This window comes from Rhinoraja longicauda, chromosome 31 (assembly GCF_053455715.1).
Source record: "Rhinoraja longicauda isolate Sanriku21f chromosome 31, sRhiLon1.1, whole genome shotgun sequence".
Lineage (NCBI taxonomy): Eukaryota > Metazoa > Chordata > Chondrichthyes > Rajiformes > Arhynchobatidae > Rhinoraja > Rhinoraja longicauda.
The window spans coordinates 23,966,746-23,993,525 of record NC_135983.1 but is presented as its reverse complement, the minus strand read 5'-3'; the positions used below and the strand labels follow the sequence as shown (position 1 = coordinate 23,993,525).

General features: G+C 47.9%; 1 protein-coding gene across 1 annotated transcript in view; it reads right to left on the bottom strand.

Annotated features, from left to right (window-relative positions):
* Positions 1-26,780, bottom strand: part of LOC144608286 (astrotactin-2-like) — a 156,557-nt gene that overhangs the window by 21,733 nt on the left and 108,044 nt on the right. The window contains exon 4 of the mRNA XM_078425902.1: positions 17,203-17,386. Within this exon, the coding sequence (XP_078282028.1) occupies positions 17,203-17,386 (184 nt within the window). The remainder of the gene's footprint in view (positions 1-17,202; positions 17,387-26,780) is intronic.

Sequence of the window (26,780 nt, the reverse complement as noted above, 5' to 3'; positions counted from 1 at the left end):
CCAGAGAGCTTAGCAAGCCATAATAACTGTGTTCTGGGACTTGCTTTCAAGTTGCTAAATCATGATTTAAATCTGACCCGACAACATTTATTTTTGCTGGATCGGATAAAATAGCCTATTAATTAGTCACGTCCATGGCCTCTCCAGTTTCACCTGTGACGAACAAGGCTGCTTATTATCAGTTGAGTTATAGACTATGAAAAGAACAGCAAAGCTCCAATAATCCAGCCAGATTGTTTGGAAATCATGAGAGTTCAGCAACCTTGGTCCAGAATGTGCGTGGTGTGTAGGGTTGCCAATTGTTCCATATTAGCCGGGACATCCCGTATTTTGGGTTAAATTGGTTTGGCCCCTACAGGACCGCCCTTGTCCTGTATTAGGCCCGGGGGGAGCTGTAAGCCCGGACACTGTAGGCCTGGACACTGTAGGCCTGGACACTGTAGGCCCCGGGGGCCGCTGTAGGCCCTGACAGTGTAGGCCCGCATACTGTAGGCCCGGCCACTGTAGGCCCGGCCACTGTAGGCCCGGACATTGTAGGCACGGGGGGGTGCTGTAGGCCCGGACACTGTAGGCCCTGACACTGTAGGCCCGGACACTGTAGGCCCGGGGGGTGCTGTAGGCCCGGACATTGTAGGCCCAGACACTGTGGCCCCGGACACTGTAGGCCCGGACATTGTAGGCCCGGACACTGTAGGCCCCGGGGCCGCTGTAGGCCCGGACACTGTAGCCCCGGACATTGTAGGCCCGGACACTGTAGCCCCGGACACTGTAGGCCCGGACATTGTAGGCCCGGACACTGTAGGCCCGGACATTGTAGGCCCGGGGAGTGCTGTAGGCCCGGACACTGTAGGCCCGGACACCATAGGCCCGGGGGCCGCTGTAGGCTAATGGAGTGTGTTCGGGGGTGCATTTCCAGTCATCCTATCTAATTTCCACAAGACCTCAGTTTGTTCCTACGTCTGGACCCCTGCATTCCTCAGCAACTTGTTTTATTGCTGGATTAATAGTTAATAGTTCCAGCCATCCTGTCACATTATACTTTCCAGGTCATCTAGTTAAGCATAGCTTAGCAAGCACATGAGATGAATGGAACGTACAGAGCAAGTCAAGACAAATAGTCCGGAATATTTATTTTAGAGATACAACATGGAAACAGGCCCTTCGGCCCACTGAGTCCACGCAGACTATCCAATCACCCATTTACACTGTGTTCTAGGTTATCCCACTTTCACGTCCACTCCCGACACACTGGGGGTAATTTTACAGAGGCCTGCATTTAACCTTCAAACCTGCGCGTCTTTGGGATGTGGGAAAAACCGGGGAGCTCGGTGGAAGCCCACACGGTCACAGGGAGAATGTGGAAACTCCACGCAGACAGCACCCGAGGCCAGGGTTGTACCGGGTCCCTGCCTCCGTGAGGCAGCAGCTCTACCAGCTGCGCCACCCTGACACTGCCTTTGGATGACCCACTCCCGACTCGGGGAGGGAGTGACGAAAAATAACAATACAGGACTCTTTCGAGGCCCTGTAATTGGAATGAGTACACTTTAAATCCTTTAACGAGGATCCATTGGAAGGCAAGTCTGGTGCCAGCAGCCGCGGTAATTCCAGCTCCAACAGCGTATATTAATTTATTTATTTTTAAATGTGGAATTCTCTGCCTCAGAAGGCAGTGGAGGCCAATTCTCTGAATGCATTCAAGAGAGAGCTAGATAGAGCTCTCAAGGATAGCGGAGTCAGGGGATATGGGGAGAAGGCAGGAATGGGGTACTGATTGAGAATGATCAGCCATGATCACATTGAATGGCGGTGCTGGCTCGAAGGGCCAAATGGCCTCCTCCTGCACCTATTGTCTATTGTCTATGACCTGAAGGACCTTAGCTGGAAGGGTTGACTGGGGAAAAAAAGCAGTGGGTTAGTCTCTGCAGCTAAGAGAAGTTCTGCAGCACATGGAGGGGATTTGGGTAGAACGTGGAAATATTACTGAGGTGGAACCAGGCAATATTAGTGAAGACAGGATATGATCAGCAAGTGTTTAGCTTGAATGTACGATGCTCGAACATTGGACTGGTAATCAGGTTTAGTAATACTGACGATACCATATGTGACCTTATCTTCCGTGACAACATTTTGTGGAAATAATGTAATAAATCCTGTTTTCAGGAGCAACCTGCCATTATTATAGTAATTGGCAGTGAGGTTGCAAGGTGGCAGCCAAACTATATAGTTGCAAATGGACAGTGTCCTCCAGGTACATCTGCCTTTAAAGAGCTTGTTTTACAAGCTTATTCTGCTTCATTCACTGGAGTTTTTGCACCATCCTCAGGGAACAACCGAGACAGTCATGCATCTCAGGAAAGGAGCCTGATCAACTTTAGTTCAGAGATACAGCGCGGAAACAGGCCCTTCAGCCCACCGAGCCCGGCAATCCCCATACACTAACAATATCTCACACACACTAGGGACAGATGCTGGTTTACACCACCAATTATAGAAACAACTTTTTTTTTTAGATTTAGAGATACAGCGCAGAAACAGGCCCTTCGGCCCACCGGGTCTGCGCCGCCCAGCAATCCCCGCACATTACCGCTGTAGGCCCGGCCGCTGTAGGCCCCGACGTTGTAGGCCCCGACCGTTTAGGTCCAGACACTCTAGGTTTCTGACATTTTAGCTCCGGACAGTCTAGGCCCAAGACCGGGGTGCCGCCTGACGGAGGTTACGTAGCAACCCGCCTCCCGGCCGTCATTGGTGGAGCACGTGGCCGCTGGCTGGGTGAGGTCACGTGGGGCGCGGGGCGGTGATGTCACCTTGTCCCGTATTTGTGAGTTTTAGATTTTTATTTAGATTTAGAAATACGGCGCAGAAACAGGCCCTTCGGCCCACCGAGTCCACATCGCCCAGCGATCCCCGCAATCTAACACTATCCTACACCCGCTAGGGACAATTTTTACATTTGCCCAGCCAATTAACCTACAAACCTGCACGTCTTTGGAGTGTGGGAGGAAACCGAAGATCTCAGAGAAAACCCACGCAGGTCACGGGGAGAACGTACAAACTCCGTACAGTACAGCGCCCGTAGTCAGGATCGAACCCGAGTCTCCGGCGCTGCATTCGCTGTAAGGCAGCAACACTACCGCTGCGCCACCGTGCCAAAATGCTGGAGTAACTCAGCGGGTCAGGCTGAAAGGGTCTCGAATCCAAAACGTCACCTATTCCTTTTCTCCAGTGATGCTGCCTGACCCTGCTGAGTTACTGCAACGTTTTGTGTCCATTTTATTGACGAACCTGATGTTGGAATCTTAAGCGAAACACAAAGTGCCAGAGTGACTCAGCAGCGGGTCAGGCAGTATCGCTGGAGGGAATACCACACTCTGAGGAGATTTCACAGTGGAGCAATAAAATGGAGTCACTGAGGAACTGCAGAAGCTTTAACCTTGAGTAAAATAAAGAGGTGTCTGAAGAAAGATCGCCAGCAATCTATCTGTCCAATCTGTATGTTTTAGTGTTTCTTGCTTTGTTTTATGTGGGGGATGGGGAGGGGGGGGGGAGAATTGAGGGAAACCTTTTTTCAATCTCTTACCTTGACAGAGGCTGTGTGTGTGTCTTGTTGCTTTTTTACTTAGTATGGCTATATGGTAACTCAAATTTCACCGTACCTTAATTGGTACACGTGACAATTAAATGGAATCTAGAATCTTGATCATGAAGAAAGGACCCGACCTGAAACATCGCCTATTCATTCTCTCCAGAGATGCTGCCTGACCCGCTGAGTTACCCCAGCATCTCAAACTCTGCATTAAAGTTTGACAAGCAAGTCAACGCTGTGGCGAAAGCAAGCTTCTTCCAGCTTTGTACCATAGCTAAAATCAAACTATTCCTCCAATTTGACAACATTGAAAAAATCATCCACGCATTCATTTCCTCCCGCCTAGACTACTGCAACTCCCTACACACTGGGATCAGCCAATCATCCCTGTCCCGCCTGCAATTGGTCCAAAACGCCACAGCGAGATTCCTGACGGGTACCCGTAAAAGGGACCACATCACCCAGATTCTGGCCGCTCTCCACTGGCTCCCAGTTAAGTAAAGAATCAACTTCAAGCTCCTCCTATTCACATACAAAGCCCTAAACGGGCTTGCCCCCCCCACCTATATCAAAAATCTTCTAACCCACCACTCTATCTCCAGGTCCCTCAGGTCGGCCGACTTGGGGCTACTGACTGTCCCGCGGTCTAGGCTTAAGCTCAGGTGTGACCGCGTTTTTGCGGTTGCAGCTCCTAGACTGTGGAACAGCATCCCTCTCCCCATCAGAACTGCCCCCTCCATCGACTCCTTTAAGTCCAGGCTCAAAACCTATTTCTACTCCCTAGCGTTTGAGGCCCTCTGAGGGGGCGCTGTGAACTGTTTATGTATGTGCTGTTATGTTTGTGTGCCATTGTATGTTCGTTTCTTAGTACCTGATCTGATGTACAGCACTTTGGTCAACGTGGGTTGTTTTTAAATGTGCTATACAAATAAAATTGACTCGACTTGACTTGACTTTTGCTTATGATTAAGGAAGATGTTTGCTGCCCCTCATTTACAATCTATTCAGTTCGATAGGGCAGGAGGACAAAAAAAAGAGATAAAGGGCAAAGCTGAGGCACTTTGCATCATTTTGCTGCTGTTCAAACAATCCACAACACATGCAAAACTTCCAGGCGGGGAAGTTTCAAAACAGCTGCCCCAAGTCTGGTCCAGGCTCACAATGACTGCAACATCTTGACCAGAGACTCATCATTAATTTCTTGCCACCCTTCCCTGCAGCTACATAAACTTCTGAGGCAATAAAAAAGGAGAGGGAACTCAGGTAAATTCCTCCCTCACCTCCCCAGGCACTGTACATCAGTATGGTTCAGAACAAACCTTTTTTTTTTACATTCTTTTTATTCAATTAATACCATGGGCAACGTGCAGAACAAAATTAACAGAAAATGTTGCGTCATTTTCTTTTACCAATGAAGAAAATTAATAGTTTGCAGTTTGGACAATGACTACTGAAATCAACCCGAGCAATTATGTTACACTATTAACTGGCTAGGTATGGATTGTGTCAAATGCAATAAAGGCTCGGGCTACTGAGGGTTATTCAAGTCTTGGGAACAATTTGGAATTTAGAAGGATGAGGGGGGATCTTATTGAAACATATAAGATAATTAGGGGATTGGACACATTAGAGGCAGGAAGCATGTTCCCAATGTTGGGGGAGTCCAGAACAAGGGGCCACAGTTTAAGAATAAGGGGTAGGCCATTTAGAACGGAGATGAGGAAGAACTTTTTCAGTCAGAGAGTGGTGAAGGTGTGGAATTCTCTGCCTCAGAAGGCAGTGGAGGCCAGTTTGGTGGATGCTTTCAAGAGAGAGCTGGATAGAGCTCTTAAGGATAGCGGAGTGAGGGGGTATGGGGAGAAGGCAGGAACGGGGTACTGATTGAGAGTGATCAGCCATGATCGCATTGAATGGCGGTGCTGGCTCGAAGGGCTGAATGGCCTCCTCCTGCACCTATTGTCTATTGTCTATTGTCTAACCTGTCCATTCTTTAGACTTTAGAGATACAGCGCGGAAGCAGGCTCTACTGTCCACCAAGTCCACACCGACCAACGATCAGCCCATGTACTCACACTATCCTACAAACCAAAGCCAATTAACCAACAAACCTGCACGTCTTTGGAGTGTGGGAGGAAACTGGAGCGCCCAGAGAAAACATAGAGGGTCACAGCGACAATGTACAGTACAAACTCCGTACAGAAAGCGCCCGTAGTCAGGATTGAACCCGGGTCACTGGTGTGAAAGGGCAGCAACTCCACTGCTACAGAAACTGTGCCAACCTATGTATCTCTGGTTATCAGTGTTGTTTAAAAACTGCTCAGAGGACTTTGAAGATGGCCGAAGATCTAATGTCAAGACGTGGAATAATATTACAATCAGATTTTTGGTGCAGAAAAGAAAGGACACGTATTAAGAGAATATTGACATGGCCCAAACAGTCTTCAGTAATGGACTCAAAATGCTGGAGTAACTCAGCGGGACAAGCAGCATCTCTGGAAAAAAGGAATGGGTGACGTTTTGGCTCGAGACTGAAGAAGGGACTCGACCAGAAACGTCACCCATTCCTTCTCTCCAGGGATGCCGCCTGTCCCGTTGAGTTACTCCAGCATTTTTTTGTCTATCTTCGGTTTAAACCAGCATCTGCAGTTCCTTCCTACACAGTCTACAGTAATGATTAGAGTCATAGAGTCATGCAGCACCGAAACAGGCCCATCAGCCCAACCTGTCCATGCCCACCAAGATGCCCCATCTGAGCTAGTTCCACCAGCCCGTGTTCAGTTCCAGTCACTCTAAACCTTTCCTACCCATGTCACGCTGGGTCGCGACTAGGCTTGTATACACTGGAATTTAGAAGGATGAGAGGGGATCTTATCGAAACATATAAGATTATTAAGGGGTTGGACACATTAGAGGCTGGAAACATGTTCCCAATGTTGGGGGAGTCCAGAACAAGGGGCCACAGTTTAAGAATAAGGGGTAGGCCATTTAGAACGGAGATGCGGAAAAACTTTTTCAGTCAGAGAGTTGTAAATCTGGAAATTCTCTGCCTCAGAAGGCAGTGGAGGCCAGTTCTCTGAATGCATTCAAGAGAGAGCTAGATAGAGCTCTTAAGGATAGCGGAGTCAGGGGGTATGGGGAGAAGGCAGGAACGGGGTACTGATTGTGAATGATCAGCCATGATCACATTGAATGGTGGTGCTGGCTCGAAGGGCCGAATGGCCTACTCCTGCACCTATTGTCTAGCGTCCATTGTCCCTCTTTGTTCTCGGCGGCGCGTCCTCGCCCGACTTCCAGCCCCCACCGTGGGCCCCAATGGCCACCGGCACCCGCCACGATGTTGGCGTCAAAATATGAGTACGTGGGATAGCTGGCACAGTCGTGCGGATGGCTGGCACGGGCTGAGCTTTGAGGCAGCAAGCATGATCCAGCTCAACATGATTCCAATGGTTTGATATATTTCTCGACTGTTTGGGACTACATCCTGCAGGTGTGTGCCATTCTCCAGAGCATCTCCAGAGGCTCGAGATGTTAAACTTCACGTTCCAGATGAAGCCATTACACTCTCTGGTTGCATGGGATTAGCATTGAGGATTGCACATGATGTATTGGGCTGCTTTCCCACAGCTGCCTCCAGTGTTGTGCGGGAATACCTCCAGGGCTTATTTGACCCTCGGCTTTGAGCTTGTTCGGCTTCTGACCGCGTGTGAATTAAAAAAAACTCCCGGGCAGCTAACCTCCACTTACAAAATTTTTTTTTTTTTAATCTCCCGCTAGACATTAACATTCCCGGGCAAAGAGGGGAACATTTGATAGATAAATCTGACATCTGGTTTTACTTCAGTGGGCCATGGCTCCGGCATTCAGTAACAAGTTACTTTGCACTGCTCCTCTGGGTAACCAGAGGCCCCCTTTTTCCCAAAGTTTAACATCCATAACCCTGATGGTTCTCCACTTCACTAAAAACCAAAGATACTAGAGGAACAAGATGGACCACTCCAATGAAATCGCCTATACTGAAGTGTAGTACGCAAAGGAGCGGAACGTCCGCCATTTTAGTAAGCAAAACCCGCCGCTCGCTCTGCCTCTCGCAGTGTAATCAGTGTGTTTGCGGGAACAGTATGTGTGATGATACCATTAAAATGCAGAATATATCTCATCTATCAATGCACAGATTGTTTCTGCAAGTTTCTGCCTACTAAAATGGTGCCGTGACGTACTACGGTTTTTAGGGTCGAGTGGTCTATCTTGTTCCTCCAGAATCTTTGCTGAAAACGTAGCAGTTCTCTTATTTGGATTGGAAGGGGCCGCTTATAGATAGTTCACAAGTTCACGAGTTATAGGAGTAGAGTTAGGCCACTCGGCCCATCGAGTCCACTCCGCCATTCAATCACGGCTGATCTCTGCCTCCTAATCCCATTGTCCTGCCTTCTCCCCATAACCCTTGACACCCGTTCTAATCAAGAATTTGTCTATCTCTGCCTTAAAAATATCCACTGACTTGGCCTCCACAGCCCTCTGTGGCAATGAGCTTCACAGATTAACTGCCCTCTGACTAAAGAAGTTCCTCGTCACATCCTGTCTAAATGGGCGTCCTTTAATTCTGAATATTCTGTGTTGGGACATAGTTTGTATTTCAGGATTTTCATTGGAACTGACATTGGTCTGAAATATGGTATTCATTTGCTTTTCAAAGCTGCCTGACCTGTTGATGAAATTCAGCACTTCACATTTTCGTTTCTTACTACTGGTATACAGTGTGGGAAGGAACTGTAGAAGGTAGAGTTAAAGACAGGTAGACACAAAATGCTGGAGTAACTCAGCGGGACAGGCAGCATCTCTGGAGAGAAGGAATGGGTGACGTTTCGGGTCGAGACCCTTCTCCAGGCCTGAGGAAGGACCTCGACCCGAAAAGTCACCTATACCTTTTTTCCAGAGGTGCTACCTGACCCGCTAAGTTGCTCCAGCATTTTGTGTCTCCCTGTCTTTAACTCAACCCCATATTGTTTTGTAAGAGAGCAGATTTGTTCCAGGAAGTAAAGCCCCATGTATAATCAATCCCTCGTAGAATGTAAATCAAGGGCACAGATACAACTATATGGTTTCGTGCTACTGACCTTAAATCATATTTAACGGTACCTGCCCATGCCTCAGAATGCTGTCTGTTAGTGCAAGATACCAAGAATGGGGTGGGATTACGAGAAAACATGCAGACAGCGAACATCTGCAACATCATGCCTATTAGAATTTGTAGACAAGTTATGTGCATCATTTAAGTTCCAGAATCGATTCATTTCAGTTTTATTCTCTGCCCGTTCTGTAGATTTTCCATTAAAGTCAGTCAAGCTAAACAACCCGACCCCGTTCAGATTAACCATAAATGACGGTCGTGTTTTTAAAGTGTGACATATTTAATCCAGGTAAGACTCATAGAAACATAGAAAATAGGTGCAGGAGTAGGCCATTCAGCCCTTCGAGCCTGCACCGCCATTCAATATGATCATGGCTGATCATCCAACTCAGTATCCCGCACCTGCCTTCTCTCCATACCCCCTGATCCCTTTAGCCACAAGGGCCGCATCTAACTCCCTCTTAAATATAGCCAATGAACTGGCCTCAACTACCTTCTGTGGCAGAGAATTCCACAGACTCACCACTCTCTGTGTGAAGAAATGTTTTCTCATCTTGGTCCTAAAAGACTTCCCCCTTATCCTCAAGAGTTCTTTTTGACGAGTTTCCTTACTTCATCCAGTGGACTCAATCACATGCTACCACTTAGTTTTGAACCACGGTGGCGCAGCAGTAGAGTTGCTGCCTTACAGCGAATGCAGCGTCGGAGACCCGCGTTCGATCCCGGCTACGGGCGCTGTCTGTACGGAGTTTGTACGTTCTCCCCGTGACCTGCGTGGGTTTTCTCCGAGATCTTCGGTTTCCTCCCACACTCCCAAGACGTACAGGTTTGTTGGTTAATTGGCTTGGTAGTGTTCAGGTGCAGGGATCGCTGGTTGGTGCGGACACGGTGGGCCTGTTTCCGCACTGTATCTCCAAACTAAACGAGAGTGTTAGATATTTTGTCCAGATAAGGCTCAAGAGTTCTTTATGAACTGCCCTTACTTCATCCAGAGGAATGAATCACATGCAACTACTTACTTCTGCACCAAATCTATATAATATGCAAGGCAAAAATTGGTTTTATCAAAGGAAAACCAATGAAGACTAATATGCAGTATAAGAAAATAACTGCAGATGCTGGTACAAATCGAAGGTATTTATTCACAAAATGCTGGAGTAACTCAGCGGGTCAGGCAGCATCTCGGGAGAGAAGGAATGGTGACGTTTCGGGTCGAGACCCTTCCTCAGTCTGAAGAAGGGTCTCGACCCGAAACGTCACCCATTCCTTCTTTCCCGAGATGCTGCCTGACCTGCTGAGTTACTCCAGCATTTTGTGAATGAAGACTAATATGCAACTTAAAAATGGTCAATGTATATGAAATCTAATTCTAATTTAGTATATAAAATAATGAAATCACACACACTTTTAACACAAAATATGAACTTAAGAAGTGTTTTGATTGTTGGTGGCTCAACGTGTAGTTCGGCGGGCCCAATTACACGTTTGGCCGAGCGAATTACACGCGCCGATCGGCGGGCCGAATTTGCCGCCTGCCGCCGGGGCTATGGAACTCCAGACTGGCCGGAGCCGGCAGATTCATTCCACGGCCACAACAGCAGCCGACTTTATCAGGCAACAGAACCATCCTACCGCAACCAGAGGTCAGTCCTGAACTACTATCTACAGTACCTCATCGGGGACCCTCGGGCTATCTTAGATCAGGCCTTGCTGGCTTTACCTTGCACTAAACGTTATTCCCTCATCATCAATCTCAACGCTGCGAATGGCTCTATTGCAATCACGTTTTGCCTTTCCGCTGGCTGGTTAGCGCGCAACAAAAGCTTTTCACTGTACCTCGGTGCATGTGACAATAAACTAAACAGAGCTGAGAAATGACTTTGTGGGACGGTATCACAGCCCTGGGGTTGCCAATTTCCTCACTCCCAAATACGGGACAAGGTGACGTCACCGCCCCGCGCCCCACGTGACCTCACCCAGCCAGCGGCCACGTGCTCCCGCTCCACCAATGGCGGCCGATGGAGGTCACATGGGGCGCGGGGCGGCGATGTCTCCCTTTGTCCCTTATTTGGGAGTGAGTAAGTTGCCAACCCTACTGTTTCTAGTTTCACTAAACAGCGCTGTTTCCTGGTTGCAGACCAGACACAAAATCTTAAGTGATTTTACGTGGTAATATATTGAAATATAATGTGGATGCGAAGGTTGGGCAGAAAATGACAACTATCGTAACTGCATTATCTGTACAGCTGAAACGCAGAAGACAGCACTCTTACGATCAAATATGAGTTATTGTTTTGCAATGGTAAATATATAATGTGATAAAATATAGTATTTCTAAGCACTTAACAAAATAACACATAAAGTCATAAGGAATAGGAGCAGAATTAGGCCATTCGGCCCATCAGGTCTACCCCGCCATTCAATCATGGCTGATCTATCTTTCCCTCTCAACCCCATTCTCCTGCCTTCTCCGCATAACCTCTGACACCCGTACTAATCAAGAATCTATCTATCTCTGCCTCATATCAGCAATGTGCAGTAAAGTCACCTATCTCATGTGCAGCTGAGCTTTTTATCTGTTTCGAGAAATAATTTGGGGCTTTAACTCATTAGATTGAGAGTGGCACGGTGTCGCAGCGGTAGAGTCGCTGCCTTACAGCGGATGCAGTGCCGGAGACTTAGGTTTGATCCCGACTACGGGCGCTGTCTGTACGAAGTTTGCACATTCTCCCCGTGACCTGCGTGGGTTTTCTCCGAGATCTTCGGTTTCCTCCCGCACTCCAAAGACGTTCAGGTTTGTAGGTTAATTGGCTGGGTATAAATGTAAAAATTGTTCGTAGTGTGTGTAGGATAGTGTTAATGTGCGGGGATCGTTGGTCGGCGCGGACCCGATGGGCCGAAGGGCCTGTTTCCGCGCTGTATCTCTAAAACTAAACAATGAATAAAAGCCTATCCCACTATCATCATCATATTATGGCGAGTCCGAAAACTTGTTGGTTGTAGAAGAAGTTTATTGCAGCCGCAATATTCGAATACAAAGTTAAACAACAAGGTAAAGGACAACCATCAAAAACTTACTGTCTTCTTCGAAGACTTCGCCGAACTAACTATTTCGGGCACCAAAAGCGCACATGACAACGCTGGCCAATCAGCGATGTCGCTCTCTGGACCAATCCCTACGGTCGCGCTCACACGTGACCTTGCTGGCCAATCTGAGGGTTCGACGACCCGGACCATTCTCTATGGTCGCTACATGACCCCCCCCAGAACCCGAGGTACGGAATCTAGCAGGGAGCCGGATTTCGCGACCATAACGAGTAAGGAGAGGGGCAGCCTGAACCACAGGAGCAGGGGATTCCGGACTTGGAGGAACTGCCGGAACGGGGGGTCCTGGAGGAACTGCCGGAACGGGGGGTCCTGGACTGAGCGGAACTGACGGAGGTCGGCCTCTCCTAGGGGTTTGGCTGACCAGGACTGGTTGATCCGGATCCAAGTGTGCAGGTTTGAGCCGGGACACCGAGACGAGCTCACTCCTGCCGCACATGTCTAAGGTGAAGGTAGCCGTTCCCTTACGTAAAACCCGGAACGGCCCTTGATAGACCCTCTGCAACGGGGCACGATGGGAATCTTTTCGCAAGTCCATTTGCCTGGGGGTGGTATGCAGTAGTGGGTTGTGGTAATAACTGCCGGGACCCCGAAACGAGCTACCCAATGGAGGGCCAAAGTCCTGGCACAAGAGGCTGCCGAGATATCAGACAATGGGAAAGCCTCTGGCCACCGGGTGAACCGATCCACCACCGTGAGGAGGTGGGTGTAGCCCCGGGAGGAAGGCAAAGGCCCGACCAAATCCACGTGGATGTGGAAAAAATGAACTGCTGGGACCTCGAACCCCTGTACGGGAGGCTGGACATGGCGCTGGACTTTAGCGGTCTGACAGGGAACGCAGGAACGCGCCCAACCTGCTACCTGTTTCCGTAGGCCATGCCAGACAAACCGAGCTGCTACTAAAGCAGAGGTGGAGCGGATGGACGGGTGCGCCAGCCCATGAATGGCATCAAAAACCCGGCGCTGAAGGGAGGGCGGTACTACCGGCCTGGGACGGGGAAGGGAAACATCACACCAGACTTTTGTGCCTTCCGACCCGCAGGCTACTTGAGCCAACTTCAATCCCGAAGTGGTGGACTGGTATGCCGAAACGGTATCCGCTAGAAGCTGTGCCTCCGCAAGCTCCTGGGGATCCACCTCGCAGTCCACCGCCGAAATAGGGGAAAAAGCAGGTCTAGACAGGGCGTCAGCAACGGCATTAAGCTTACCCGCGACATGACAGATATCGGTGGTAAATTCGGAGATAGCAGTCAGGTGCCGCTGCTGGCGGGCCGACCATGGGTCAGACAATTTGAAAAATGCAAATGTTAATGGTTTGTGGTCCGTAAAGGCTACAAATGGGCGGCCCTCAAGGAAATAACGGAAATGACGAACAGCTAAATAGAGGGCCAGAAGCTCTCTGGTGATAGAGCGCTGACGAGATAGTAATACTTCGTCAAGTCGGCCGATATGTTCTTTATATGAAATTGGGCTTCGGTGTGGACAAACCAAGATTGCGGTGAATGTGTCCAAAACAATGGAAGGTGAACGCTTACCGCGCTTAACTCCGGTGTGCCAGGCGCGGCATTCAACAACGAGGCGTCGTGTTCCTGCATAGTCGGTGATCGTCCAGATCACGTCGGGGTCACCAATATGGCGAGTCCGAAAACTTGTTGGTTGTAGAAGAAGTTTATTGCAGCCGCAATATTCGAATACAAAGTTAAACAACAAGGTAAAGGACAACCATCAAAAACTTACTGTCTTCTTCGAAGACTTCGCCGAACTAACTATTTCGGGCGCCAAAAGCGCACATGACAACGCTGGCCAATCAGCGATGTCGCTCTCTGGACCAATCCCTACGGTCGCGCTCACACGTGACTTTGCTGGCCAATCTGAGGGTTCGACGACCCGGACCATTCTCTATGGTCGCTACAATATCATATATATACAGCCGGAAACAGGCCTTTTCGGCCCTCCAAGTCCGTGCCGCCCAGCGATCCCCGTACATTAACACTATCCTACACCCACTAGGGACAATTTTTACATTTACCCAGCCAATTAACCTACATACCTGTACGTCTTTGGAGTGTGGGAGGAAACCGAAGATCTCGGAGAAAACCCACGCAGGTCACGGGGAGAACGTACAAACTCCTTACAGTGCAGCACCTGTAGTCAGGATCGAACCCGAGTCTCCGGCGCTGCATTCGCTGTAAAGCAGCAACTCTACCGCTGCGCTACCGTGCCGCCCTGAGTTGCACTGAGTTGCTCCATCTTTTTGTGTCTATCTTCAGTTGAAACTAGCATCTGCAATTCCTTCCTACACTCTTTGTCTTTACTGTAATACCTTCTCTGCAGAGATATCCCCTGTATTATTTTCCATTACTGAATCTTTCACAGTGATCTAGTGCATGCCACAGAAGCTGATACAGTTGCTTTCTAATAATAACGAATGACAGGCAGATAGAACAAAGATTAACAGTAAATCACAAGTCACTGGTTGCATTTCCAGAATACTGTCATTTCCTCTACAAGCAGGCATTTCACAATGCTTCTGAAGTTACTGAAAACAAACAGGAGACTTCAGTGGCAATTTAGTCCCCAGCACTTAACAGCGGACAAGAAATCCCTTTGGACAATGAAACCTACGCTCTTCATTTGCAATGTATTGAAATCTTAAAGTTACAGCAACGATAGTCATCTTATACTACTGTTCTCCATCTGTAAACCTGGACGAATTTCATTCTAATACTTATAACTTAGCCCTTTTCAGTCCCCTTTAACAGCTGTTTGCAGCTGAATCATGTACCTGGGTAATGCTTTGGAGGGAACTGAAGATGCTGGTTTTACACCAAAGGTCGACCCAAAACGCTGAAGAAACTCAGCGGGACAGGCAGCATCGCTGGAGAGAAGGAATGGGTGGCGATTCGGGTCGACACCCTTCTTCAGACCGAGAGTCAGGGGAGAGGGAGACACAGAGACTTGGAAGGGTGAGAACGAGAGATCCAAGGGGAAGTAGTTCAAGGAAAATGTAGAATAGATAGTTGTTAGCCAGGGGAAGATGACAACGAGGCACACAAAGATGAAATTCAATCAGGAGGACAGTCAGACTGGTCGGAGAACCAGGATGAGAGGAGGAATGTAGTGAGAGGGAAAGCAAGGGTTACTTGAAGTTAGAGAAGTCAATATACGTACCACTGGGTTGTAAGTCGCCCAAGCAACGTATGAGGTGCTGTTCCTCCAATTTGCGCTGGGCCTTACTCTGACAGTGGAGGAAGCCCAGGACGGAAAGGTCAGTGTGGGAATGGGAGGGGGAGTTAAAGTGTTTATCGACCGGGAGATCGCATAGGCCTAGGCGGACTGAGCGGAGGTGGGTAATCATCATATCATATCATATATCATATATATACAGCCGGAAACAGGCCTTCTCGGCCCACCAAGTCCGTGCCGCCCAATGATCCCCGTACATTAACACTATCCTACACCCACTAGGGACAATTTTTACATTTACCCAGCCAATTAACCTACATACCTGTACGTCTTTGGAGTGTGGGAGGAAACCGAAGATCTCGGAGAAAACCCACGCAGGTCACGGGGAGAACGTACAAACTCCTTACAGTGCAGCACCCGTAGTCAGGATCGAACCTGAGTCTCCGGCGCTGCATTCGCTGTAAAGCAGCAACTCTACCGCTGCGCCACCGTGCCGCCCGTAATGCTGTTCACCAAGACAGACACAAAATGCTGAAGTCACTCAACGCGTTAGGCAGCATCTCTGGAGAAGCTGAACAGTGACGTTTCGGGAAGGGACCCATCTTGGGCCCTGACCTGAAACGTCATCCATCCATGTTCAGCGTTTCGTGTCTTTCACTGGTAAACCAGCATCCGCTGTTTCTCGTTTCTCCTGCAGATCCACCACCAATCTCCCAGCAACTGGTGGTCCAGTTCCCCCCCAGCCCACCCCACCTCACTCCGGACAAAATCATCCCCCCCAAAAATCCCCCAGAAAACGTGGCGCCTAGGCCAAGTGATGCGGCCGATCTCTAACTCAATGGGACTTCCGCGCCGATCGGCGGTCCGAATTTGCCGCCTGTGGCCGGGGCTATGGAACTCCAGAGTGGCCAGAGCCGGCAGGTTCATTCCCATGGCCACAACAGCAGCCGACTTTATCAAGCGACAGAACCATCCGAGAGCAGACCTGAACTACTATCTACAGTACCTCATCGGGGACCCTCGGGCTCTCTTAGATCATGTCTTGCTGGCTTTACCTTGCACTAAACGTTATTCCCTTATCATGTATCTGAACACTGTGAATGGCTATTGTAATCACGTTTTGTCTTTCCGCTGGCTGGTTAGCGCGCAACATGACCTTTAATACGAGATGGTGGAGCACAAAAGTAAGGCAGATAGGTCATGTCCCTCTGATCATAAGATCATAAGTGATAGAATTAGGCCATTCGGCCCATAAAGTAAACCCTGCCATTCAATCATGGCTGATCTATCTCTCCCTCCAAACCCCATTCTCCTGCCTTCTCCCCATAAGCCCTGACACCCGTTCTAATCAAGAATCTATCTATCTCTGCCTTGAATATGTCCACTGACTTGGCCTCCCCAGCCTTCCGTGGCAATGAGGGGTTGTGGGGAAAAGGCTGGAGAATGGGGTTAGGAGGGCGAGATAGATCAGCCATGATTGAATGGCGGAGTAGACGATGGGCCGAATGGTATAATTCTGCTCCTGTCACTTATCTACTTATGTTTTCATTTCCAATCATAAGAATTTGCTTTTCAAGTTAAATATAAATTGATCAAAACTAGAGAGACAACACTCTCCACCAAGGAGTTAGTGTTGGGTTTCAGCACCACAATTACATTTAATTTTAAATTATATTAAGATCGTATAATTTACATTTTAGTTTGAGGCTGGGTGGAGTTGATCAATTCTACCTGCAGGCTGTAAAAATTTAGGATCATTTTCCCCTGCATCTTATTTATTTATAGTATCTTGAATATGTCAGCGATGTGGAATAGAAAATGCTTCGGCAAAGATTATCACACTTTACTACTTTGCTTTAAGTGGGAATATTCCCCAATTAGTGAATCAGAGTGAGTGGTAAACATTGGCTAAGATTGAACCCGTAATTAATGAGAGTTTGGACTCCCCCAACATTGGGAACATGTTTCATGCCTCTAACGTGTCCAACCCCTTAATAATCTTATACGTTTCGATAAGATCTCCTCTCATCCTTCTAAATTCCAGTATATACAAGCCTAGTCATGTATACAAGATTCACCTGCTCTGGGCAAAGGATTCTGTGCATCTACCCGGTCCATTCCTCTCATGATTTTATACACCTCTATTAGATCATCGCAGTACATTTCTTACCAGCTGGAACATTTCTCCTACAATTACCTTGGGCCGAGTTCATCTTCACTGCGCCACCCAAAGTCTCCGAATTTTTCATAGTGCGAGTTGTAATGGTGTATCACCCGATACACCATGGGGGACGAGATCTCCATCAGCATATTGTAGGCTGTTTGCTGCTCTTTCCCACTCGTGTAACCATTAAATAGACTGTAGATTATCTCTGATATTTCTGCAAGAAAAAACGTGAGGGAGTTAGAAACAGCTTACCTCCCACTCCATGTGTAAAACATTAGTCTGGCACATAGTTCAGAGACACAGCGCGGAAATGGGCCCTCTGGCTCAACGAGTCCACGCCAACCAACGATCCCCACACATTAACACCATCCCACACACACTAGGGACAATGTTACATTTATACCAAGCCAATTAACCTACAAACCCGCATGTCTTTGGAGTGTGGGAGGAAACTGAAGATCTTGGAGAAAACCCACGCAGGTCACGGGGAGAACGTACAAACTCCGGAGGACAGCACCCGTGGTCAGGATCGAACCCGGGTCTCTGGTGCTGCAAGGCCGTAGCTCTATTGAAACTTTCTCCCTCTGACCTAAAAGCTGTGCCCTCTCGTCTTTGACATTTCTATCCTCATATTTGTCTGAATTCAACTCCATCTGCCATTTCCCTGCCCTTTTTAGTTTAGATTTTTTTAGTTTAGACATTACAGCGCGGAAACAGGCCCTTTCGGCCCACCGGGTCCGCGTCGCCCAGCGACCCCCGCACATTAACACTATCCTACACAAAAGAGGGACAATTTTTACATTTACCAAGCCAATTAGCCTACATACCTGCACGTCTTTGGAGTGTGGGAGGAAACCGAGGATCTCAGAGAAAACCCACGCAGGTCACGGGGAGAACGTACAAACTCCGTACAGACAGCACCCGTAGTCGGGATCGAACCCGGGTCTCCGGCGCTGCATTCAATGTAAAGCAGCAACTCTACCGCAGCGCCACTGTGCCTTTTCTGTAACTGATTGAAATCCTGCTGCAGCCTTTGACAGCCTTGTTCACTATCCGCCACTAAACTCGGGACAGCACGGTGGCGCAGCGGTAGAGTTGCTGCCTTTCAGCGCCAGAGACCCGGGTTTGATCCCAACCATGAGTGCTGTCTGTACGGAGTTTGTACGTTCTCCCCGTGACTTGCGTGGGTTTTCTCCGAGATACTCGGTTTCCTCCCACACTCCCAAGACGTGCAGGTCTGTAGGTTAATTGGCTTGGTGTAAATGTAAGTTGTCCCTAGTGTGCGTAGGACAGTGTTAGTGTGCGGGGATCGCGGGTCGGCATGGACTCGGTGAGGCCGAAGGGCCTATTTCAGCGCTGTATCTCTAAACTTCAACAACTCTAAACTCTATCCACATCTGCGCTAAGCTTTATATTGTCTGCAAACTTGCCAACCAACCCATTGACGTTTTTGCCCAACTAACTTGCATACATCACAAACAAGTCTCGTGCACAGTTCTGGTTGCATTACTTTCGGAAAGATGTCGTTCAACTGGAAAGGCTGTAGAACGGGTCCACAAGGATGTTACCAGGACTGGGGGGGGGGCTTGAGTTACAGGGACTAGATAGACTGGGACGTTTTTTTTTAGAGATACAGCGCGGAAACAGGCCCTTCGGCCCACCGGGTCCGCGCCGCCCAGCGATCCCCGCACACTAACACTATCCTACACACACTAGGGACAATTTTTAACATTTGCCCAGCCAATTAACCTACACACCTGTACGTCTTTGGTGTGTGGGAGGAAACCGAAGATCTCGGAGAAAACCCACGCAGGTCACGGGGAGAACGTACAAACTCCGTACAGACGGCGCCCGTAGTCAGGATCGAACCTGAGTCTCCGGCGCTGCCTTCGCTGTAAGGCAGCAACTCTACCGCTGTGCCACCGTGCCGCCCTGGAGCTTTTGAGGGTTGTGGGCGGTAACCTTACAATCATGAGAGCTCAGATAAGAGGCACAGCCACAATATTTTACCAAGTTACATGAGTCTAAATCTAAAGGGCACAGGTTTAACAGGAGGGTGGAAAGATTTAAACGGAGCCTGAGGGACAACGTGTTTCACACAGAGGGTGGCGGCTCAGGAATGTGCTGTCAGGGGAAACTGTAGAAACAGGTACAATTACAATTTTTTGAAAGACATTCGGACAGGTAAATGGATAGAAATGTTTTGAGAGATATGGGCCAAAGAGGACTAGCTCAGCTAGACACTTTGGTTGATATTGTGTAGGAAAGAACTGCAGATGCAGGTTTAAATTGAGGGTAGGCACAAAATGCTGGAGTAACTCAGCGGGACAGGCAGCATCTCTGGAGAGAAGGAATGGGTGACGTTTCGGGTCGAGACCCTCCACACTGAGACTCTCAGTCTGAAGAAGGATCTCCCATTCCTTCTCTCCAGAGATGCAGCCTGTCCCGCTGAGTTACTCCAGCATTCTGTGTCCACTTTGGCTGGTGTTGACAAGTTGAGCTGAAGGACCACTTTTGGAGTAAATCAGCAGGAGAGGCAGCATCTCTGGATGGGTGATGTTTCTGGTGGAGACCCTCTTTCAGACTGGGAGTCCCAGTGTGAAGAAGGGTCTGGACCAGAAACGTCACCCATTCCCTTCTCTCCGGACGTGCTGCCTGTCCCGCTGAGTTACTCCAGCATTTTGTGTCTTATTTTCGGTGTAAACCAGCGTCTGCAGTTCCTATCCCACCGACCTTTCCGAGGCTGTTCACCTCGAGGACCCGAAAATAAAATCAGCCCCGCAGTCAAAAGCAAGTATTATGAAGCTCAGGAAAAAAATAATAACCGAAAGCTTCAAAAAGCAATTGCCTGCTCCAGTAATTAGTTTTCACAATTTCTGCACTGTTTAACCTCAAAACCTCCTTATTGCTGTCAGACCCTGCTTTCACGAGCAAGGGTGGGGGGGAATGCTTACTGACCATAAAAATCAACGTATAACTCACCGCTCTATATAAGTTGCTGTCCATCTTTCATTTTAGCCACTCCAAAAAAAACCCACTCATGAAGTCAAGCTATGCACATTTTCCTGATTGCATATCACACCAGTTACACATTGCCTGTATTCCAGGATTAAGGTGCAAAGGATGGTGAGGGAGTATGGAGGCACAGCGGTCCATTAGATTTGTGCGAAGCAGTTAATTTCTTTCACAGCCCCTTCAGATAAGTGTCTTTAAGACGGCAGTGAATTGAGATGACTAATTACTGTCTGCTCTCTATTGAAAATACCTCAATGTACACGGCTGGGCTAAATCAAACAGCCTCACAAATCAGTCTGTTAGATAAGACTTTATTGCATAGATTTTAAGTCAAAGAGCTTGCCGTAATGGAGCATTACAGTGCAGCGATTACCGTGGCAGTATTTATCCAGGCTCACCAATTTTCAATTGCAATGGATATTTTCTTTCGATGAAAGCTTCTGAATGAATCTACTTGGTAACCTTTGTCTTTCAATTAATTTATAGGCAAGAGGGAGCAATTCAGTTGATGGAGGAGATCTGTTTCACCAAACATCTCTGGTCTCCATGGCCGCTGATATCTTCTATACACTAAAACTCTCGTTTGTTTGTTTGTTTGTTAGTTCCGGAACTACAGCCAAAACCGTACACGATAGCGCGACAATTTTAGGCCCACCTTCCTCACCATCATCCCTTTGGTGCTCATGGAAGATGTTTCATTGAAATCGGTTATATTTTTTAAGTTATTCACATTTTAAAACTTAAATCTATCTCCTAGGGAGGGAGGTAAAGGGAGGGGGAGGGGAGGGGCGGGGAAGTGGGAGGGAGGGTGGAGGAGATGGGGAGGGAAAGGGGAGGGGGGTGGAGGGAGGAAGGGGAGGGAGGGGAGGGGGGGAGGGAGGGGAGGGGGGAAGGGAGGAGGGGGGATGGGAGGGGGGGAGGAGAGGGTGCTGCACCAATACAGGAGAGGTTTGGGCCTAACGAGTTCACTTGGTCTAGTTCTGAATTAAAGTTTGACCCGTCTGACCTGTTTAAAGTTGGGATCCTGATAGTTTCTTGATTAATATGGGCGTCAAAGTGTTACGGGGAGAAGGCAGGAGATTGGGGATGAGAGGGAAAGATAGATCAGCCCTGACTGAATGGCGGAGCAGATTCGTTAGGCCGAATGGCCTAATTCTGTTCCCATGTCTTAGGTCTTATGGGATAAAAAATGAAGCAGAATCGATGAGCCGAATGGCCTAATTCTGTTCCTATGTTGTATGTGTTATGGTCTCATGGGATTAAAAATGAATTGGAAACAATTTGTCTAGTTTTCAAAGATTTACATTTAAGTATGGTGGAATCTGAATTCAGACCTGTTACTAATATTGCTAATGCAGAGCAAGAGAGTAAGAATATTTCATTCAGGCCCTCCTACCATTGAATAAGCTCATGGATAAGAAAGGGTTCATGTTGATCGGAAGGGACAATGTTAGGAGGTACACAATTGAATCCTTATTTTATTCCTGCCATTGAAGAAAGTTGGGGGATAAATAAAAAAACGTAAGAAGACGGTTGGCATGGTGGCGCAGCGGTAGAGTTGCTGCCTTACAGCGCCAGAGACCCGGGTTGGATTCTGATTACGGTTGCATCTCAGTATGGTTTGTATGTTCCCCATGTGACTGCGTGGGTTTTCTCCGGGATCTCTGGTTTCCTCCCACAGGTGGCTTGCAGCACTTGCAGCGCCGTAGTCCCGGGTTCGATCCCGACTATGGGTGCTGTCTGCATGTCGTTTGTACGTTCTCCCCGTGACCGGAATGGTGGGACTATCATATGTTGAAAGACTGGAGCTACTAGGCTTGTATACACTGGAATTTAGAAGGATGAGAGGAGATCTTATCGAAACGTATAAGATTATTAAGGGGTTGGACACGTTAGAGGCAGGAAACATGTTCCCAATGTTGGGGGAGTCCAGAACAAGGGGCCACGGTTTAAGAATAAGGGGTAGGCCATGTAGAACTGAGATGAGGAAAAACTTTTTCAGTCAGAGAGTTGTGAATCTGTGGAATTCTCTGCCTTAGAAGGCAGTGGAGGCCAATTCTCTGAATGCATTCAAGAGAGAGCTGGATGGAGCTCTTAAGGATAGCGGAATCAGGGGGTATGGGGAGAAAGCAGGAACGTGGTACTGATTGAGAATGATCAGCCATGATCACATTGAATGGCGGTGCTGGCTCGAAGGGCCGAATGGCCTCCTCCAGTACCTATTGTCTATTGTCTATTGACCGCGTGGGTTTTCTCTGGGTGCTCTGGTTTCCTCCCACACTCCAAAGACAGACAGGTTTGTAGGTTAATTGACTTGGCTTATACTTGTAAATTGTCCCTAATGTGCATGTAGGATAGTGTTAATGTGCGGGGATCGCTGGTCAGCGAGGACTCGTTGGGCCGAAGGGCCTGTTTCCGCGCTGTGTCTCTAAACTAAACTAAAGATAATAGAAGGGTAAGTGACTTAAACTCCTCAAGTTTGCCCAGATCATTCAAGATGATGCAGGAGCACTGGAAGTAAACATTACAGAGGGAGAAGTGCACATTTAGTGCAAAGATACAAGGAACTGCAAGTGCTGAAATCTTGAGCAAAACACAAAATGCTGGAGGAACTCAGCGACTCAGCCTCTGTGAAGGTATTGGACAGGTGACATTTGGGCTCGGGACCGTTTTACAGACACTTATAGAGTGACGCATGTTTCAATGTCTTGCCGTTTTCTAATTTGTTATTAAGAACACAATGGCGCAGCGGTAGAGTTGCTGCCTTACAGCGAATGCAGCGCCGGAGACTCAGGTTCGATCCCGACAACGGGCGCTGTCCGTATGGAGTTTGTACATTCTCCCCGTGACCTACGTGGGTTTTCTCAGAGATCTTCGGTTACCTCCCACACTCCAAAGAGGTACAGGTTTGTAGGTTAATTGGCTTGGTGTAAGTGTAAACTGTAACAGACTGCAGGTAGACCCAAATGCAGCACACGGAACCAAGGAAGTAGTTTTAGAATGAGCTTTCTTTCTACCTGCTCGTGGTCGGGTACAGAAGACTGAGGCGTTCACCAGGTATACGACGAGGCATGAAGGTCGGGAGCAGGCAGGGTCGGCATCGGGAAATCAGTCCAAGAGAGAATACTGGAGAGTCTTGGATGAGGGCTAAGGACAATCTGGCAAAGAGTGTGTGTGTGTGTGTGTGCAGGAAGGGTTTATATGCTGGCTTGATTGGTGATCTGGAGCAGGTGAGTGAACAGGTGAGGGGAGTTGGCTTAACGTGGTGGGCGTGGCTGGCAGGTGAGTGAACAGGACAGACTGTGACAGTAAACTGTCCCTAGTGTGTGTAGGATAGTGTTGATGTGCGAGGATCGCTGGTCGTCGCGGACTCAGTGGGCCGAAGGGCCTGTTTCCGTACAGTACCTCTAAATTAAACTAAACTAAACTCAATGAACATAATACTCAGGAACACAATGGTTTGCTGATGAGACGAGGACTGCAATAATCTTAATAAGTACTAATGCGAGAAAGTAAAGCGGGCACCTTGAGCTAAAGAGTCATGAGTCTTAAATGATTCCGCTGCCTTATCTCATCTCCTGAATACTTCTCCATTGCCCTCCATTCAGTTTCAGTTTAGTTTATTGTCACGTGTACCGAGGTACAGTGAAAAGCTTGTGTTATGTGTATTCACTGCACACCATGTGCCTGTGTCTAACTGCCTCTTTAATGCATTTGCAAGGAACTGCAGATACTGGTTTGTGTAAGGCACCGATGAAAGGCACAAAATGGTGGGAAACTCAGCGGGTCAGGCAGCATCCATGGAGAACATGGATAGGTGACGTTTTGAGTCGGGACCCTTCCTCAGCCTCTTAAATGCCTCGATCATGTCTGCTTCGTCCACCATCCATGGCAGTACATTCCACACACCCACCACCCAGAGTGTAAAAAAACTTGGCCCACACATCTCCTTCAAACTTTACCACTCTCACCTCAAATCTGTGGCCCCTGGAAAGAGGTTCAAACTGTTTATCCTATCTATGCCTCTCATAATTTTATATACTTTATCAGATCTCCCTTCAACCTTCCAGAGAAAGCAATCCAAGCCCAGCCGACCTATCCTTGCAGCTAATGCCATCTAATCCAAGCATCGTGCTGGTTAGCCTCTTCCACACCTTTTCCAAAGCCTCCACTTCCTTCCTCGGTTGGGGTAAGCGGATCTGCACACAATACTCCGCACAAGGGCAGCATGGTGGCGCAGCAGTAGAGTTGCTGCCTTACAGCGCAGAGCCCCGCGTCGCGGGTTCGATCCTGACCACGGGCACGGAGTTTGTACGTTCTCCCCGTGACCTGCGTGGGTTTTCTCCGGAGATTTTTGGTTTCCTCCCACACTCCAAAGACGTGCAGGTTTGTAGGTTAATTGACTTTGTATAAATGTAAATTGTCCCCAGTGTGTGTGGGACAGTGTTAATGTGTGGGGATGGCTGGTTGGTGCGGACTCAGTGGGCCGAAGGGCCTGTTTCTCTAAACTAAACTAAACTAAACTAAACTAAACTAAACTAAACTAAACTAGACTAGACTAGACTAGACTAGACTAGACTAAACTAAACATACAAACTTCTGCAGACAACACCAAAGGTCAGGATTGAACCAGACTGTTGGTATGTTAAAGCAGCAAGTTTACTAACTGTGAAAACATGTTTTCGCAAGTTCATAAATTCTAGGATCAGGTTAAGGCCATTCGGTCCATCAAGTCTACTCCACCATTCAATCATGGCTGATCTATCTCTCCCTCCTAACTCCATTCTCCTGCCTTCTCCCTATAACCATTGACGCCCGTACTAATCAAGAATCTATCTATCTCCACCTTAACAATACCCACCGAGACTTGGCTTCCACAGCCATGAATATGAAAAGAAGAACAAAAGAAAATAAAAAGCTCAAAAGAAACAGTACTTAAAAATTGAGCAAAGGAGAACTGAAAACACTCACAATAAAGTTTATACCAAGGAAAATGCGTTTCAAAAGGAAATAGTACAACATTTGGAAATTGTTTCCAGGTACAGGAAAAGTCAAAATTTGAGGTCGGAATTGTCAAATAACCCAGAAGGGAATTTAATAAAAGCTGCTTGACAAAAGTGGGGTTAAAATGTGGAGGCAACTAACTATCGGGACATGTAGTTAAGGCAAATACCATGGATGCATTTCAGAGGAAGCTGGATAATGACAAGATGGAGAAATGAACAGAAGGTATGGTGATCGGATTAGCTGGAGGCAGGGTAAAAGGAAGCTTGTGCCAAGCATAAACAAGGCTCTGGACCAGTTGGGCTGAATTGTCTGATCCTGTATCTTAATCCCCTTGTAAATTAAATCCAATAAATTTGAGATTCGGGTAGTCTGACTCTTTAGTTTTGGTTTGGAGATACAGCAGGGAAACCCACCGAGTCCGCGCCGACCAGCGATCCCCACACACTAACACTCTCCTACACACACGAGGGACAATTTACAATATTACCCAAGCTAATTAACATATAAACCTGGGTATTTATTCGCAAAATGCTGGAGTAACTCAGCAGGTCAGGCAGCATCTCAGGAGAGAAGGAATGGGCGACGTTTCGGGTCGAGACTCTTCTTCAGACTGACAACGTCGCCCATTCCTTCTCTCCTGAGATCCTGCCTGACCTGCTGAGTTACTCCAGCATTTTATGAATAAATACCTTCGATTTGTACCAGCATCTGCAGTTATTTTCTTACACAACACATAAACCTGGAGTAACTCAGCAGGTCAGGCAGCATCTCAGGAGAGAAGGAATGGGTGGCGTTTCGGGTCGAGACCCTTCTTCAGACTGAAGAAGGGTCTCGACCCGAAACGTCACCCATTCCTTCTCTCCTGAGATGCTGCCTGACCCGCTGAGTTACTCCAGCATTTGGTGAATAAATACCTTTGATTTGTACTAGCATCTGCAGTTATTTTCATACACAACATATAAACCTGTATGTTTTTGGAGCACTATTATCTATAGACTAAAACTCTCGTTTGTTTATTTGTTTGTTTGTTCCTGAACTACAGCCAAAACGGTACAAGATAGCGCGACAATTTTAGGCCCACCTTACTCACCGTCGTCCCTTTGGTGCTAATGGAAGAAGTTTCATTGAAACCGGTGTTATATTTTTAAAGTTATTCACATTCTAGACCAGAGGTTATAGCCTCAGAATTAAAGGACGTTCCTTTGGGAATGAGATTAGAAGGGATGTCTTTAGTCAGAGGGTGGTGAATCTGTGGAATTCATTGCCACAGAAGGCTGTGGAGGGCTTCAATGGATATCTTTAAGGCAGGGATAGCTAGATCCTTGATTGGTACGGGTGTCAGTGGTTATGGGCAGACAATAGACAATAGACAATAGACAATAGGTGCAGGAGTAGGCCATTCAGCCCTTCGAGCCAGCACCGCCATTCAATGCGATCATGGCTGATCACTCTCAATCAGTACCCCGTTCCTGCCTTCTCCTCATACCCCCTCACTCCGCTATCCTTAAGAGCTCTATCCAGCTCTCTCTTGAAAGCATCCAACGAACTGGCCTCCACTGCCTTCTGAGGCAGAGAATTCCACACCT